The sequence below is a fragment of the Bacillus rossius genome, chromosome 8 (genome assembly GCF_032445375.1).
Source record: "Bacillus rossius redtenbacheri isolate Brsri chromosome 8, Brsri_v3, whole genome shotgun sequence".
In the NCBI taxonomy this organism is placed as follows: Eukaryota; Metazoa; Arthropoda; class Insecta; order Phasmatodea; family Bacillidae; genus Bacillus; species Bacillus rossius.
Genome location: NC_086336.1, coordinates 54,018,339 through 54,034,648, shown reverse-complemented (window position 1 = coordinate 54,034,648; position 16,310 = coordinate 54,018,339). Strand labels below are relative to the sequence as shown.

Here is a 16,310-nt window from a genome sequence, read left to right as displayed (position 1 = left end):
ATATTCATGTAAAAGTATAGATATTTTGTACATTTGTTAATCTACGTGAAAACAACCGTATCACTACAAAATAGCGTTCGCAGTTAGTATACTGAGTTCGGATTCTCACCCGGGCATTAATATTTTGTGTTTTGCCAGTACCTCCAATAATTAAAGTTATTCGTAAACAGTTCCCTTAATAGTTTTCCGTTTTTTTAAATTGCGCACATTAATAAGTATAATAAAACAAAGTAAAGTCCAATTATTGAATATTATATTATCTTTCCCGTAGTTTAAAAAAAATGCTTGAATGAAACATTGCTTAAAATATACAATTATGTGCCAATTTTCGTAATAAATACTCAATATTATTTCAAACAACGCATTTCAAATATGCGAAAATAGCCATAGCCATGTGTTGTACAAAGTTACACTATCTTTATTATAGTACTAGCTGCAGTACCCGGCTTTTCCCGGGCTGAACACCGGGTGATATATTGTCCGCGAGTTACAGCAAAATGGATAGCGATATGTCCAGTGTGGTGGACATTAAAAAATGACACATAATTACTGTTTGTGTATCTGTGACCTATGATTTTCTGTTTACCCATGGCGATCGGTTGAAAGGTTTAGAAGTTGATGCGCTACAGCGCCATCTAGCGGCGAGTTACAAAAAAAATGGATAGCATAAAAACCTTCTTCATGATAAAAACATTTCGATGTGCCAACTTTCATGGCGATCGGTCAAACGGTGTACATGCCAACATCCAATTATATATATTCTTATATTTCGAAATTTTGGGGCTTTCACTTTTGCGGAAAGTGGATGTCCATGACCTCGAATGGTTTGGAACACTCCATCTCGAAAGAAATGATATTTGAAATTCCTGAAATTTTCGAGATTTTGGGGCTTTGTCCCCAGATGGGGGGGGGGGTGATTTTGAGGACCCTGAATGGCAGGGAAACACTAAAAATCGAAAGAGAATGATTTTTAAATTTTTTTAAATTTTGGGGCTTTGACCCCTGAGAAGGGGGGAGGGGGTTATGTTGAGGACTCCGAATGGCTAATAAACACTCCAAATCGAAAGAGAATAATGTTTTCGAAATTTTTGGAAATTTTTTTATTATTGGGTCTTTGACTCCTTGTGGGGGGAGGGTAGTTTGAGGACCCCGAATGGCTCGGAAACACTCAAAATAGTAAAAAATTATACTTAAATTTAAGAAATTTTTGAAATTTTTCGTAATTTTGGGGTTTTGCACTCCCCCCCTCCCTTAAAATTGGGTGGGAAGTCGACTTTGGGTAAAAGTTCCACCATTCCCCAGACACTTTAGTTCGTAATGACTTAATTTTAATACAATTTCCTCCAATTTTTCGAAATTTTGTGGCTTTCACTTTTATGGATGGGGAGGGGGTGGGGGTTCAGGACCAGGAATGTTTCGGAACACTCCATCTCGAAAGAAACGATATTTGAAATTCCTAAAATTATCGAAATTTTGGGGCTTTTTCCCAGAGGGGGGCGGGGTTCGAGGACCCTGAATGGCTCGAAAACACTTAAAATCGAAAGAGAAAGATTTTTAAAAAATTTTAAACTTTCGTAATTTTGGGCTTTAACCACCTTTGGGGGGGGGGGGAACCCCGAATGGCACGGAAACGCTCCAAATCGAAAGAGATATAAAGGAATATAAGAATGTAGGCATTTACTGTACTCCTATCTACCATAATAACAATATTGACAAATAGAAAAACTTATTACCTACCTATGAATAATGATTTTTTTCTGAAATTTAAATTGTAACATACAAAAACGGTATTGAAAATTGAAACAAATATGGCGACACTACAAACTGTCAAGATCTTTAATTTTTCCTACTCTCTACTTAGTTCCTTACAGTAGAAAAACGTAACGTAATGGCTTGAAAGCTATTGCTCGGCAGGCATAGAGGAATGACACTAACAGTTTGTATATCTATGACACACATTACATAAAATTAAGATATATTTTTTTAACCCGTTTAAAGATTATTTTTTTAGATAAAAGATAGCCTATGTCCATCCCCAGGATATAATCTATCTCCTTGCCAAATTTCATTACGATCCGTTCAGCCGTTCAGCCGGGAAAATGTAACAAACAAACAAACAGACACACAGACAGACAGACAGACATACATACAGACAGAGTTACTTTCGCATTTATAATATTAGTATTGACTAGCTGTACAGGCCACGCGTTGCTGTGGCTCAGTCTGGTTAAACGGAAAAGAAAGAAAAGAAAAAGCATGCAATAGTTTAGTAATCCGTTTGAAGTAGGTAGACACATATAAAGCATCTCTCTTTATATGTCCCTCTATAAATCTCACTATATATACATATAGAATCTCTGTTTCTTTTTTTCTCCCTATATCTGTATATAACTCCATATCACTCTATCTCTCTCTAAATCTTTCTGTGAGTCTATGTTTCTATCTGTATCTCGACCCATATCTATATCTCTCTACATCTCCCTATATATTTATCCCTCGCTCTATCTAGCTACTATATCTCTCTACATATCTGTATACCTCCCTCTCTCTATCTCTCTATACCTCTCTATTCCGCTCTCTGTATCTCTATCTAAGTATATATATTCATATATATATTTATCTTTACAAAACAAAAGTAGAACTTTCATATTGAACACATAAACATATATTTACCTGTCTATATTTACGTATATTTATCTTTTTAGATGCCATAGGTGTGAAATAGTATAAAAACACGCGCGTATTTAAATGCAACGTTGTGTCAAAATTTCAAAGAAATCGGTGAAGAACTTTCAAAGATTATAGATTTTTAACGAAGGAACATTAAAGTTTTTTTTACATGGATTCCCAACTACATGATTTCTATGTCCGAACCATTAAAACATTTTATGAAAAAATGCAAAACTCATGAAAATCTCATTGTTTCATCTCTCTGTTATTACGACCCCGACGAGATACAAAAATATAAACGCCATAATAGGGTGCTTGAGCACCGACCACCGTATAGCTCTGTGGTTGGTAGAGACGAGAGCCCTCAGCCAATCACAGCGCAGCAGCGATTTTTTTCCTAGCCTAACTGAAACTAAGTGTATTTGTAGGAGGTCTGGGTTAGGGAGGGCCCTAGGTACGTCTCAGGCCGAAGCCTATACGCCTAGTCATGCTGAGATTAGCCATGCAGAGAGAGGGTCGCATTCATCTTGTGCTAGGAGGGGGATTGGCCAGCCATGGCTGCGATTGGTGCCATGACTAACTCTCCTATATTAAAAACTGGCTTAACACTATGATAAGTTGGGCTCAGGTAAAACCTGCATAGACACAGGGAAATCCCTGGACACAGTCATGCAGGGTGCAGGTTTGCATGTGTTGAGTGTAGTAAAATACAGGAGACAGAGGATGGTCTGGACAAAGAGATGGACAGAGTAGAAAAGAGTCCACCATGCGGCGGTTGGGCGCTTGGACTCGTGGTCCGCTTTGTTTGTTACCCAGTGCTGGATTTATGACCAGGGACGAAATGAACCTAGTGGTGAGTGGCTACTCACTGGCCACTCAATCCGCCGCCAGTCAGCAACTAAAAAAGAAACTACAAAAAAAAAAGGAAAAGGAATTAGTAACTTACAAACTAGGTACTAGATATATGCGATTCCCGCATCAGAGACATGAGTTTATAGTGCTTGGGATTAGGCTTGCAATAATACGATAAACTAAGATTATTATTTTTGTGTTTTGTTTTTTATAATTTATATATATAGTTCATATACTAGGTATAGTGCCTATTCTAATGTGCAACACTGTTCTTCCCTGGAAGCCCCCTCCGTAAAGTCGGAGTCTGATTTGCTAGTTGTTACAGTGAGCCCCGCATGGCATAGGGCATGGCTTACCAGTGAATACGCGTGAGAGCCGTTAAGGGCCCCGCCTACCGGGACACACACACGGTGCGCAGAGCTTCAGGAAAAACAACGCGATTTCAAAAATACTCGAGATATCCGAGTGGGGCCTTTTTACGAATAGCATTTAAGAGTTCGCTGAGGGCCGAAAAGTACTTTTAGTTTCAGATTAGGTTTTTAAACTGTATTTTTAGAAGCGTTAAAATGCCTAAAACGCGTGTTTTCAGAATAATTTTTAGGCATAAAACAATCAGTACAGATTCTTGAAAGTACTTAAGGGGCTTGCATAACACCTTTATCTTCATTTCTCCGCCATATAATATTACGGTCACCCCTCAAATTTCACAGTCATCCTGTGACGACGAGACGAATGCGCGCCAGTTCAGAGCCTTGCGCTTAGAGGCTATACCGCGCTGGAAGCACCAGCGAGCGTCGCGCTTATCATCCCGCCTCACTAACACACACACACACACCCCCCTGACGAGGCGGGCCCCTTAAGTAACAGCGCCGAACGCCACAGGCGAAATCGTCCTCGCCCGAAAACGCTATTCAAGTCTCTGTTTTGTTTCTTCTCGCAGGGGGGTGGGGGTGGGAGTGAAAATTTGTGTACGGACGTGAAAATTTTTTTTTGAATACAGCCATGCCGCGGTCGGTTCGTCCTTCTCCTCCTCACCATACCCTTCCAACCCTTAACACGCCAAAGCACCAACCCCTGAGGCCCTCTATCCAGACAACTTCCTCAACTCCACCCGCGCCCAGTTCCGCCAGAGTTTCCGGGGTTCGTCCCTTTTGGAACTCCTCCCTCCCCTTGACACAACCAACACCCTGGGACGCGCGCGCACTTGGTCGGAATACGAAATACCAACATGTAACCTCCCCTCCCCTCCCCCCCCCCCCCAACTAGCCCCTCGCCCTTCTTTCTCCGTGAACTCCTTTCCCAAAACACACCGCCGTGGCACAGGCCGCAGAAAACTCCGGTAGGTCACGCACCACCGCTTGCCTTTCTTGAGCGCCGTTCATCGATCCACGGACAGCGAGTGAGAAATGTAATCATGTAAATAAAAATGAACTTCCTTATCTCTCTCTCTCTCTCTCCCACACAAAAAAAAATTCCTTGACAAGTCAACTGGAGTGTCTAAAACCCGCAGGGTGAAACAAAACGACACACGCAGCCCGCCACCGTAAATAAAAAAACAACATAAAACCACAAAAAATAAATAAAGGTGAAGTGTCATTAAACATTAAAAAAACGTATTATATACCATTGTCACCACTCTTAAAACCGTAGTCCGTAGTTACAAAAACAAAGCATTTTAACATGATGTATAAAAAAATCAATGGTATTTTGTTTTTTATCAAATAATTAATTTTATAGATGTGTTTATATTAATATTAAATACCACGTTTTTTTTTTAAATTTACTGAATTTATACTTTACAAACTGCACTGTATCACTCCAGTCCTTTTATTATTATTTATATTAATTATTTGTAGCAAAAATAAAGTTAAATTTTTTTACTATGTCAAGTAAATATAACTTTAACGCACACCCATTTTATTTTGTATATAATTTTATTAATTTCTTTCCATTTAATTGCAAGTTATCTATTTTTTTGAAAATGGAAATCAATCATTAATGTAAACTTACATATATTTGTAAATTGGTACATTGACGTGAAAATAACTGTATCACTAATAAAACTATTTGCTGGGTAAAGATTATACATTAGTAAAATATATTTGTAAATCTTTACTTGAATAGCTTTCCAGTGTTAACTGCGCACATAAATAAGCTTACTCAAACGAAATTAAGCACCATTATAGAATATTTGATTATATTTATCATGGTTTTAAATATTTATTCTTGCGTAAAACATCAGTCAAACTTATAAATTATGCACGTGGGGTTTTTTCCCTTTCAATTGGTTGAACGGTAATGCAAGCAGAGATTTAAAATGAAATTGCATTTTTTTTTTTTTTTAATATATGCTAGGCAGAAACAAACAACGATACAGTTAAGAAGACGTCGTCAGCAAAATAATTCGTGTCGAACATGATTTACAACAACAGAAAATGTTACAATTTTGTGTAATAGGTTACCAGAAACATTCTCCAATTTGCGTTCTTCGCAAAATGTCGGTCAATGCTTTCCAACACTCAACCGCCAATCAGAGGCTCGTGTAGAAGAGATGTCGTAACGAGCCCACTTTTGCCAGCATGTTCAAAGGTTGAACGAGAAACGGCCTAGAACGAAACATGTTCGAACCATGTGTAACTAACCGCACGCAGAAGAAGTTGTAACATGTTTACCTGGTGCAGTTTTTTTGAGTCACGTGTTTCCATGCATTAGGACGGGCTTTGTGTGCTCAGTTGTCAGTGGGTTCTTGTGAGGTCTACTGCGAGTTTCGGAGTGTCGACCTCAATTACATCTCTGTTTATAATGTTTGAAAAGGCTTGTTCATGCTACGGTACAGACATTACAATGTTGCGACACTGTCCAAAGAGCGCCTCATTTACAGTCCTTACGTAGCTCCGTTGAAAGACAATGATATTAAAAAAATTTTTTTTCCTTTTTTTTTTTGTTAATATGATTTGGCCCATCCTGCCTCCGCCCCTTCCCAAAACTCTTTCACATCCGAAAACTTAGTTACGTCCCTGCCGTTAGGAACAGGTGACGTTGTGGAAATAAAAGTATATAATATGTTCGTCGCATAATCCAGGTGGGTCCTAAGTAAGCAAGTGACATTGGAGCTTCCAGCTTATACAATCACGTTCAAGCCCCTTGTTTACTTGTGAATTATTAAACAAACAAAAAATCATCCATAATAACTCAAAGAAAATGTCACTGATATAAAAATATCCTGACGTCAGTATCAAAACTGTTATTTTATCATACATTATTAATAAGAATGCTAATAAAAATGTGTTTTTGTATTTTGGTAGCCCATTATGCGATGCTTCAACGTAGAATATAACCCGCTGCAAAACAGAATATGCAGCATTGGAATGAAAACCGACAGTAATGATAAACTCTGAGCGAACTAAAAAAACTCCGGTAGCGCCGTAGTGCCAAGGTCAAACTGTCGGAATCCGACCAGAAATTAATCTTAACTACAGTTGCTCCATTGGTGTTGGATTACAAACATACCAAAACACTGAGTGCCTGATTAGCGACTTTCCACGCGCTATTGTGATTCCATTATCGCGGCCTCTGATGACCTCGTTGTTGCTGAGAGACATCAAGGCCCCTGCCTACTTGGGTACACATACGGTGTGCAGAGCTTCAGGGAAAATGAACAAAGATTCGGAAACTGCTAAAGATATCCGAGTGGAGTCTGTTTACGAAAACCATTTAAGAAATCGCTGAGAACGAATGTTTCCATTTTTTTTTAAACTGTTTGTTGAGGGGAGTGAAGACGTCTAAAAACGATGTTTTCAGAGCAAATTTTTAGTTATGAAGCGCACAGAACAGATTCTTAAAAACACTCAAGGAACTTTCATATTACTTTATCTTCATTTATCCGCTAAGTTGGCGGAGTTAATTTTACTAATTTAGTTCTAGTACACAAAAAAAAATTATGCAGGGCAGATAAACTGAATTGTTCGTATTAAAAGATTCCTACATGTATATCGTTAAATATTTAATAACTTATGTTTTCTACGCACTATCCAACTTACAATTTATTAAAAATTAAGTGACTGCAAATTAATATTTTTAATTACCATCTACGTTGAATCAATAATATTTTGAATGTTGCTGGCGATATGAAGTGTTAATACAGATCGAAGGCTTTCGCGGCCATTGTCTGAAGTAGCTTGGCTTCTGGGTTGTAGGCGCGTCCAAGGTGTATACATCACCGACGTTTCAGTCGAAACTGCAGTCGCCATCATCAGGCTAGAGTTACCCTACAGAGGTCATTACAAATTCTCCTGCCTTTCGATACTCTCGAAAGAGAGAGGGGAGTGCTTTTCCCGATTGGCTGCAGCTGTGGGGCCAATCACAGGCCTTCCTTTTTCGTTCCGGTTGGCCTTGTTTGGTTTGGAGAATCAGAGCCGGCGAATCTGTGGCCTCTTCGGCTGGTGATTGGCTGGGCTCTTTTGGCCAACCAAGAGGCAACCTGCAGAGCTAGGTTTTCAAGGTTTTCCGCAGAGTGTTATCCAACTTCTCTCAGGCGGAAGAACCTGTACCCTGATGGCGAACGAGTGGCCGAGATGTGAGTTATTGGTTGGTTTGGGCAATCAGAACTAGTGAATCTGTGGTCTCTTCAGCTGGTGATTGATTGGCTGGGCTGTTTGACTAACCAGAGGTGACCTGCAGAGGTTCTCTGCAGAGTGTTATCCCACTTCTCTCAGGCGGAAGAACCTGTACCCTGATGATGGCGACCGAAATGTCGACAACCCAGAGGCCGAGATGTGAGGTATTGGTTAGTTTGGACAATCAGAGCTGGTGAACCTGTGGCCTCTTCAGCTGGTGATTGGCTGAGCTGTTTGGCCAATCAGAGGCGACATGCAGAGGTTTTCTGAAGAGTGGCATCCCACTCCTCTCAGGCGGAAGAACCTGTACCCTGATGACGGCGACCCAGAGGCCGAGATTGTGAGGTGGTACCGGTTGGTTTTGGCGGCGAGACGAGTCCTCGACCTCGGGAGAGGGAGAGCCGGTGAAGTGAACGTGTGTGTGTGTGTGGACCGCAGGGAGGCTGCAGTGCTGGATCGACTTCTCGGAGCCGTGGCAGTGGCAGGTGTACATGACGCTGGTGGCGCTCACGCTGTTCGTGGGCCCGGCGCTCATCATCTCCGCCTGCTACACGGTCATCGTGTCCACCATCTGGAGCAAGAGCCGGCAGCTGACCACCGAGCCGGCCGGCGTCACCGGGGGCAGTCGCTCCTCCCGCGGTGAGCCGCCGTCGAGTTCTTTTCGTGAACGGGACAACACACGTTTGGAAACTCTCACACTCACATGATGTCCTCAGACTTTTCACGGCCATTGTCTGAAGTAGCTTGGCTTCTGGGTTGTAGCCCCGCGTCCTCGGCGAATAATTCACCGACGTTTCGGTCCACGTTGCAGTAGCCGTCATCAGGGAGCAGTTACCTGCTCAAGTAGGAGTATGTAACTGCTCCCTGATGATGGCGACTGCAACGTCGACCGAAACGTCGGTGAATTTTTCGCCGAGGACGCGGGGCTACAACCCAGAAGCCAAGCTACTTCGTACATTTACATTTTTAAAATATATATATTCTGTATCGCTACAAAATAAGTGCTGGCAGTAACACTGGGCTCCGATTCTCAGCCCGGGCATTTACGCTCCGTGTTTGTCCCAGTACCTCCAACAGTTAAATATAATTCAAGAAAAAAAAGGTTTTCTGAATAGCTTTCCAGCATTGACTGCGCACATAAATGAGCATGATACAACAAGATGAATTCAAATTGTTGAGTATTCCTTTTTTTTTCACTGTGTAAAAAAAAATATGCTTGATTGGGAAAAAAATCAATGTCAGTATTACTTGAAAAAATATATATTTTTATTATATGCAAATAATAACCATAGTTGCATTACATTTATTGTAGTATTGCAAACTATTTCTTGATAATTGGTTTTCCAAAGAAATATTTTTGTAAAAGTACAGGAATTTTTTTTTTCTATGTAGTCCGTGTTCAGATGACTTGTCTCAAAATTTGGTCAGTTCCTAAAAGTAATATTAGCATCAGTCTTGTCGGTGTCCTAGGGGGAAATGTAGCTTTCGCGAGAGAAAAAAAAATCTGAATCCTCATTGGACTGCGCTAACAGTTATTCCCTTGTGATTGGCTATCGTAAGCAAGAGAAGCCATTGACCTGTTTGACCGGGCCATTTAGGACGCGTGTACTGACAATATTTACGTACCTGAAATATACCCCAGCCAACCCAGAAGTTGCAGGCAATGCCACAAAGTTTTAAACACCCAGACGGTCTGAAAAAAAAAAATTTCGCTGAAAATACACGACCCTGCCGTTTCCCAATTGGGCTTTAATGGTGTTCGGGTTCATTGTTCCTGTCGTCACTACGTCTCCCTGCTCCGTTTCCAGACTGTCGCCACGAGATGTCCAACCGACGTTTCGCCACACCTTCCCAGTAATCATCTACAGGTGTTTTCCAGGTTTCTTCAGGGCGTGGTCCAATCCAACCAACCTCCTTGTACCTTCTACTTAGACACGGTACATTCGTATAGAGACCGTATATGCTGTTCCCTCTGAGCAAATCCCTGGACATGCCTTCTGAAAAGTGCGACGGAAGAGGCCAGTGTTTAATGGAACACACCCTCTGTACAATTTCTGAATCATTGGTTAAGGCAACCACCAGGTTTCTTTTCTTCCTCCTTTGGTTTTATTCGACGATTACTTACCGTTATTTTGCCGGACTCTGAGCCAACGAGAAATCTCCAGTGAAGGTAAGCGTCGATAAATTGGGCAACCCAGTTTATACAAATTTCACACGGTCAGCCAATGAGACAACGGGGCCTTTATCACAGAGTTCATTGTTGATTTCCCATTTATTTATTTATTTATTTTAGTAGAAAATAAAATCCACATCGGCATAAGCTCTACGTACGTGATTCCTGGAAACCATATAAATGCTAATTCAAGATGTGAATACTCGGGTTCTCGCGGATGAAAGCCTAATGTTTTACCTCTGCACTCGGCTAGTTGGCGGAGTGGGTAGGCAGTAGCTGGGTCGGACAGCATTTGGTGGAGAAAAGGGGGGGGGGGGGGGCCTACACGCATGCGTGCCTTATGTGAATACCCGGTTCTCGCCCAAGTGACAAACAAAAAAAATAGACGATCAACCGTAATATCTTTCTTGCACTACACAAGCGACAAACGTACAACAGACATTAAAAAATCAGTCCCTTTTTTTTATATAATGAACTTGTTTGAGATAAACGTGTTTAATTCAAATTTAAACATTAATTTTGAAAAAAAAAATCACTCTGCTTGATCACATTTCAGAGAGAGATTTCACAAATGAATTTTGTAAAAATCTTTTAAAAAATTGGCAAATATTAAAACCTCCCCTAACTGTGCGTAGTCTATGTCTCAGTCATCTGTAACTCAATAAATACATACTATTGATTCAAACAGACTTTAAAGCATTAAAAAAAACTTTGTTTGGATACATTTTTTTTTACAAACATTTGGTAAATGATAATCCAGAGCAATTAAACTATGACCTAATCCTAGAACCCTGAACATTCATAAATTGCAGTTTAGATGAACAGTCTCAGTTACTGTTTTTTGTAATAAATTGTTTTACAAATGTATAGCACAGCACAGAAATAGTAAACAAAGTTGGACTTAAGAGTTTCTGTTTCTAAACCCGGAACTTCGCAATGATTTATGCAAATTAGCAGCAGCGGCCTTAGACTTCGCGCAGCTTTCGACTATTATTTTTTTTTTTGGAGGCCTCCCCTCGGAAAATTTGAAGAATTTTTACTCTTTACGTTTTCAATCCAACCTGAAACTGAAATCTCGACGATGGTTTTGCTCATTCATCTTGGGATATTTTGATATTATTTCCTGATAAATTATCCTCGGGTCAGTTTTGTAAATGTTTTAAAAATTAAATTTCCGGCATAGTCACATCATTACACGTCTCCCAATGTTCACGAAATTAAATATATACGAGTTAATGGCGCCAGACGCGGGTCCACCATCTGGACGAATCAACTAAAAAGTGAGCTCTGCGCAAGCGCGGAATCCTGGCAACATATCGGCAACGGATAGGACACCTAAATCCATCCCTAGGGACCTGAATAATTTGCGGTTTCGATGACCTTCAGGATAGTCTACACAGTCCTCTGTATACTCGGGCAAATAACGCCAGTTCGTTGGGTGCTGACTTGTGAGTCGTCTCAACTGGTTTGCCCGTGATTCGTTACTTCTTTGGTTGAGGGTTTCTCATTGGCCCAGAGTCGCCCAGACGAACATAGAGCTTATAGCAAAAGCAGCTTAAATTTTTACGTGTATGAATTTCAGACCATCGCAAAATGAATCTGTGAATTTTTCTGGACTCTATCCATCCCCTATAAAAAATTGAGGGACTGGCCATGTCCCATCGTGCACAGGGAATACGGTTAGGGAACAGGTGTAGCATGTTCAACATCTAATACCTAGGGCCATGCATATTTCGCGAAGAGATTCCGAGACTAGCATCGTCTGTGTTTCGTGAATGGGTGAGTTTCTTTCAGGTAAATGACGATTGTGAAAAAAACACCAATCACAGTAAGTCATTGCGGAACCAAATGCGTCATGAGTGGCTCAGCCAAATAAGGCAACTATTTCTCTCGCAGACGGCCGCCAGTCACAAGGAAGAAACCGCTGGTGCGGCGCGTATACCTTGTTGCAGTCTAGTAGGCGTTCAGATTTATTCGCGAAAAATGCCTGCCCCTACTGATACCTTATTTTCGTGTATTTTCAAGGTACACTATATGCTTTGTAGTGGATAAGAAACGGTGGAAAACGGGTGTTTTCAACATGGCGCAGTCAGTTTTGGGATCGCAGCCTCTCTCGGAAATACATCCCCCGCATCTATAATCCGGCTTTGGGCTCACTTTTCCCCCCTGCCCGGCCCCACATTCTCTTCGAAGCCAGAAGCCAGTGAGACAAGACGAAGCGAGAGCTTGAAAGCCAAAAAGCCAAAAAGCCAAGAGTTTCGGGCTGATTGGGTCCAGCAGAAGCTTACCACTCTCCCCGCTAAGTTCTTTCGTCAGCCTCGAAGCTCGCGTCAGGGAAGGAGACTAGCTGGGACTTCACGTCACGTGCGCCGTGCTTAGAAGTCCCTCTTACCTCTTAATTTGTAAGGGGAGTTACTCAACCCCCTATTCCCATCTTCCCGCCAACTGTACACTGTGAAAGCCCTTAAGGATCCGTGACTCTTGAGGATTTCCTCCCCCACCGGCCGTTTCTAATTGGGTGCTCCACCTTGAAAGGAAACCCTCTAATAATTTGGGGAAGTTCTGCGGATTGAATGTGAACCAAAAGTATTCCTATTCAAGCCACCTCTTGCACTTATGTCGTACACAGATAATTCTTTTTTGTACCTATACAAATTATTTATTTGGAAACCAGTTACCAAGACTATATTTACTGTAATACTACAATAAACAGATTGCAAAAGCTGTACAATGCATTGTTATCTTTATTTTACCACTTATTAAATACGTTTTTTTTGGAAACGATACTGAATATTTATTGCCATGCTTCCAAATATTGGCGTTTTATTTTAATTTGTGATGTTTCTTACAAAGCACAAATTTTTTAAACCGTAGAAAATATAATAAAATATCCAACAGTTGAACTTTTTTTGTTATTTAATGCTTATGAATGTGTACAGTTAATACTGGAAAGAAAATTTCAGGGAATGGTTTACAAACAACTTTGTAGGTATTGGGACAATGAAAATCATAAATGCCTGGCCAAAAATCTGAACCCAATATTATTGCAATATTTTTTTTGTAGCTACACATATTTTTCAAGTAAAATGTACAAATATATGTACTTTTACCTTTTTATTTCAGTTATCTTTACAAAAAAAAATACTGTCCAAAGAATATTGCTGGAAATTTTAAACATGATCTTTGAAGGAAGTGCTATCTATCTATAATGCGAATTGGTAACTCTATAAATAACTTTTAGCATGTTAGCGAATTTAATTTTACAAAAATATTCTGCAGAGATTACATATTCGTATTATTTAACGAAATGATAATCGCAGCAAGTTGGTTGCTTTCGAGCATAAAGAAAATAAAGTGATTAGATTCCAAATTCATCTAATGTATATTTAGACGGAATACATTGGCTTATAGAAATAAAGCTCGAATTTATTTCCTCGTTAATATTGTGGCCAAGTCTTTCGGAATGTGTTTGCAACTATGCAAATCTCGTTCATATCAGGAACGAACTTTTATAGATGATCGGTGCATATTCACTATGTTCCTCCAAGATATTTAGGATGGATAACTCCCCATCGGGTAAAGCAGTGGATACTCCTATTGTCAATCTCGTACTCGTTGAGAATGGAAACAAATTCCACCAGAACATTAAGAGCTATAATTTTATGCTTGGATGAATATTAACAGTAGGCACTGGAAAAAATTGTAACTTTACTTGTCCAGCAAAAAAAAATGTACTTAGTGAAGCCAACTCTGAGTAAAACTATGTCACAAGATAGTATTTTTAATAACTACAGGAACAAAATAAATTTTAGAAAACTAATGTTAATAATTCTTATTATGTAGAATAATTTACTTTGAAAACCAGGTTATATTTTCCCATGTTAAAATATTTCTTTTATCGTCATAAGACTGTTCTAAAGAATCGTAATTAGCAGGTAGTTAGTTGTCAGAATTAATTATTTCGTGCAGTGTACATGGAAGTTGTCTCTTGTCATTAAGACTAGAAGATTAATTAACTCATCTGCAGCTGTCTCGGGGATAAGAACGAATTCCCTCGAGCATCATTAATTTAATTAATGTGGAATAATTAAAATCGTCAAGTTTCTTTTGTTAGCGCCAACAGGCACTTAGTGCCTATAGGAGGTTTTTGTGAACGTTTAAAATGTATTTATTTTTCTTAAAACGTCTCTAACAATATCCTCCTTCATTAGCACAAAAGATGAAATGATATTTTGTTTGTGTGAAATGCGTCCACAATGTAATAAACACTGTAATGGCCAACTAGAGGCGAAACATGCAAATTTTTATTTAGTAGTTTGTAAATTGAAACTCTATAGCAGACTAGCTTAAAACCCACGATTTTGCTCGCGCAATTTCAGAGTATTGGAAAATTTTCACCATTGAAAGATAAGTATTTGATTAATTTCAAACATTTCTACTAAATAAAAAGTCGAATTCGCCACTGAGCCCGATTACCCTCAGCCTCTCCTGAAAACCAGCCGGGAATCACCTTCTCTTTCTCCAGCAAAAAAAAAAAAAGTGTTAGGTTATAAGTCTTACGAGTTAGTTGAATATAGAATTTTAAGGTTACAGTGTTTTTAAAATTGAAAATATTTAGCAGATTGTAAAATATTGATATGCAAAAAAAAAAGAAATGAAACTCACTATCTGCAAGTATACGAAATTCTGAGATTTGTTAAACTGCAATAATTGTTTTTTATCAGGTTATTAGTTAGAAATATTTTTATAACTTACAAAAACGTTTTTTTTTTTTTTAAATAAAAGAGTTCACCTCCACATTGAGCAATGCCGCTTTAAAGCAGCGAAAGATTTTTTTTTTAATGGGTTCAGTAGTTTTTCAGTCCATTTCTTACTAACATACAAACTCACTTACACTTTAACACTATTAGTATGGATAATTCATTTATCTTTTTAACCTCACTTAATGTGCGTTATCCTCTACGAATATGCAATATTGCAATGGCAAAAATCGTTTTTTCTTTCTACAAAAGGAACACTGTCATTCCTATTCCTAGAGTATCAGGTCTCCAGTTATTTAATCTCAGTCGAACACTCTATATATATTTCGAACCAGGCAACTGGAGTTGCTGGTGTTCTTCCTATCTCAAAGAGTGTGAACGGCAGCCTTATTTCTTACATATATACATCGCTTTGCCTCAGCAAGTTCTTCTAAACGTGAGCTGTTGCGCGCGCTTTGAGCTGTTTTTGGGGCAGTGGCGTACACGAGGTTTGTCCGAAGGCAAGGGGCGTAGTTGGTTTGCAGAATAATTTTCGTTATTAGTCCGGTTTTTTTGCCTGGCGACGGAAACAGATGCCAATTCCCCAAACGTCGCAAACTGTTTTGTCATAGGAAACATACTGTGTTCGTCGATGTTGACATAGTTGTGTTGTCCATAATATCAGTTCATCTTCATGGTTGTGTTCTTATATTTGTTGTCTGCCTGCATTTACTGTTGTTGAAATTGTCTAGTAGTTGTTAGCCAGTGCTGTTATTATTAATTTTTTCATGAATTAATTACTTCCACGGTATTCTTGTGCTGTCTGATATTTAAGCTTGAATAGTTTTCGTCTATTCTTTCGTCGTTGTGTTGTCTATAATGCCTGTTTAGGTGCATCGTTGGGTTTATCTGTTTGACATCAGCTGATCTAGGCTTGTTCTCTGTGGGTTTCTGTTTTAATTTTTATTTCTAGATTAGCGTTCTTGACAAATAGTGCTAAACTGCAAAGGCGCATAGCCAAGGAATTGTATTAAGGCCTGATGTATTTATTACATTAATTTACAAAAGTCTGTTGAACTGAAGTTTTTATTTAGTTATTTTCAAGATGCTGGCATTATTTAATTCAATGGGTTATTGAAAAAAGATATGTTTAGAGCAGTTTTGTTCGAAATGTGGGAATTTATATTGTCTTACGTGAATACAACTAATTGTCCCGCTCTCTCCATTTTTTGTGGGAGGAGTCAGGAAGTGCATAGCAAA

General features: G+C 39.3%; 1 protein-coding gene across 1 annotated transcript in view; it reads left to right on the top strand.

Moving 5' to 3' along the window:
- The window catches only part of LOC134535376 (cardioacceleratory peptide receptor-like), a 103,805-nt gene that overhangs the window by 7,841 nt on the left and 79,654 nt on the right, over positions 1 to 16,310 (top strand). Inside the window, exon 2 of the mRNA XM_063374449.1 lies at positions 8,577 to 8,777. Within this exon, the coding sequence (XP_063230519.1) occupies positions 8,577 to 8,777 (201 nt within the window). The remainder of the gene's footprint in view (positions 1 to 8,576; positions 8,778 to 16,310) is intronic.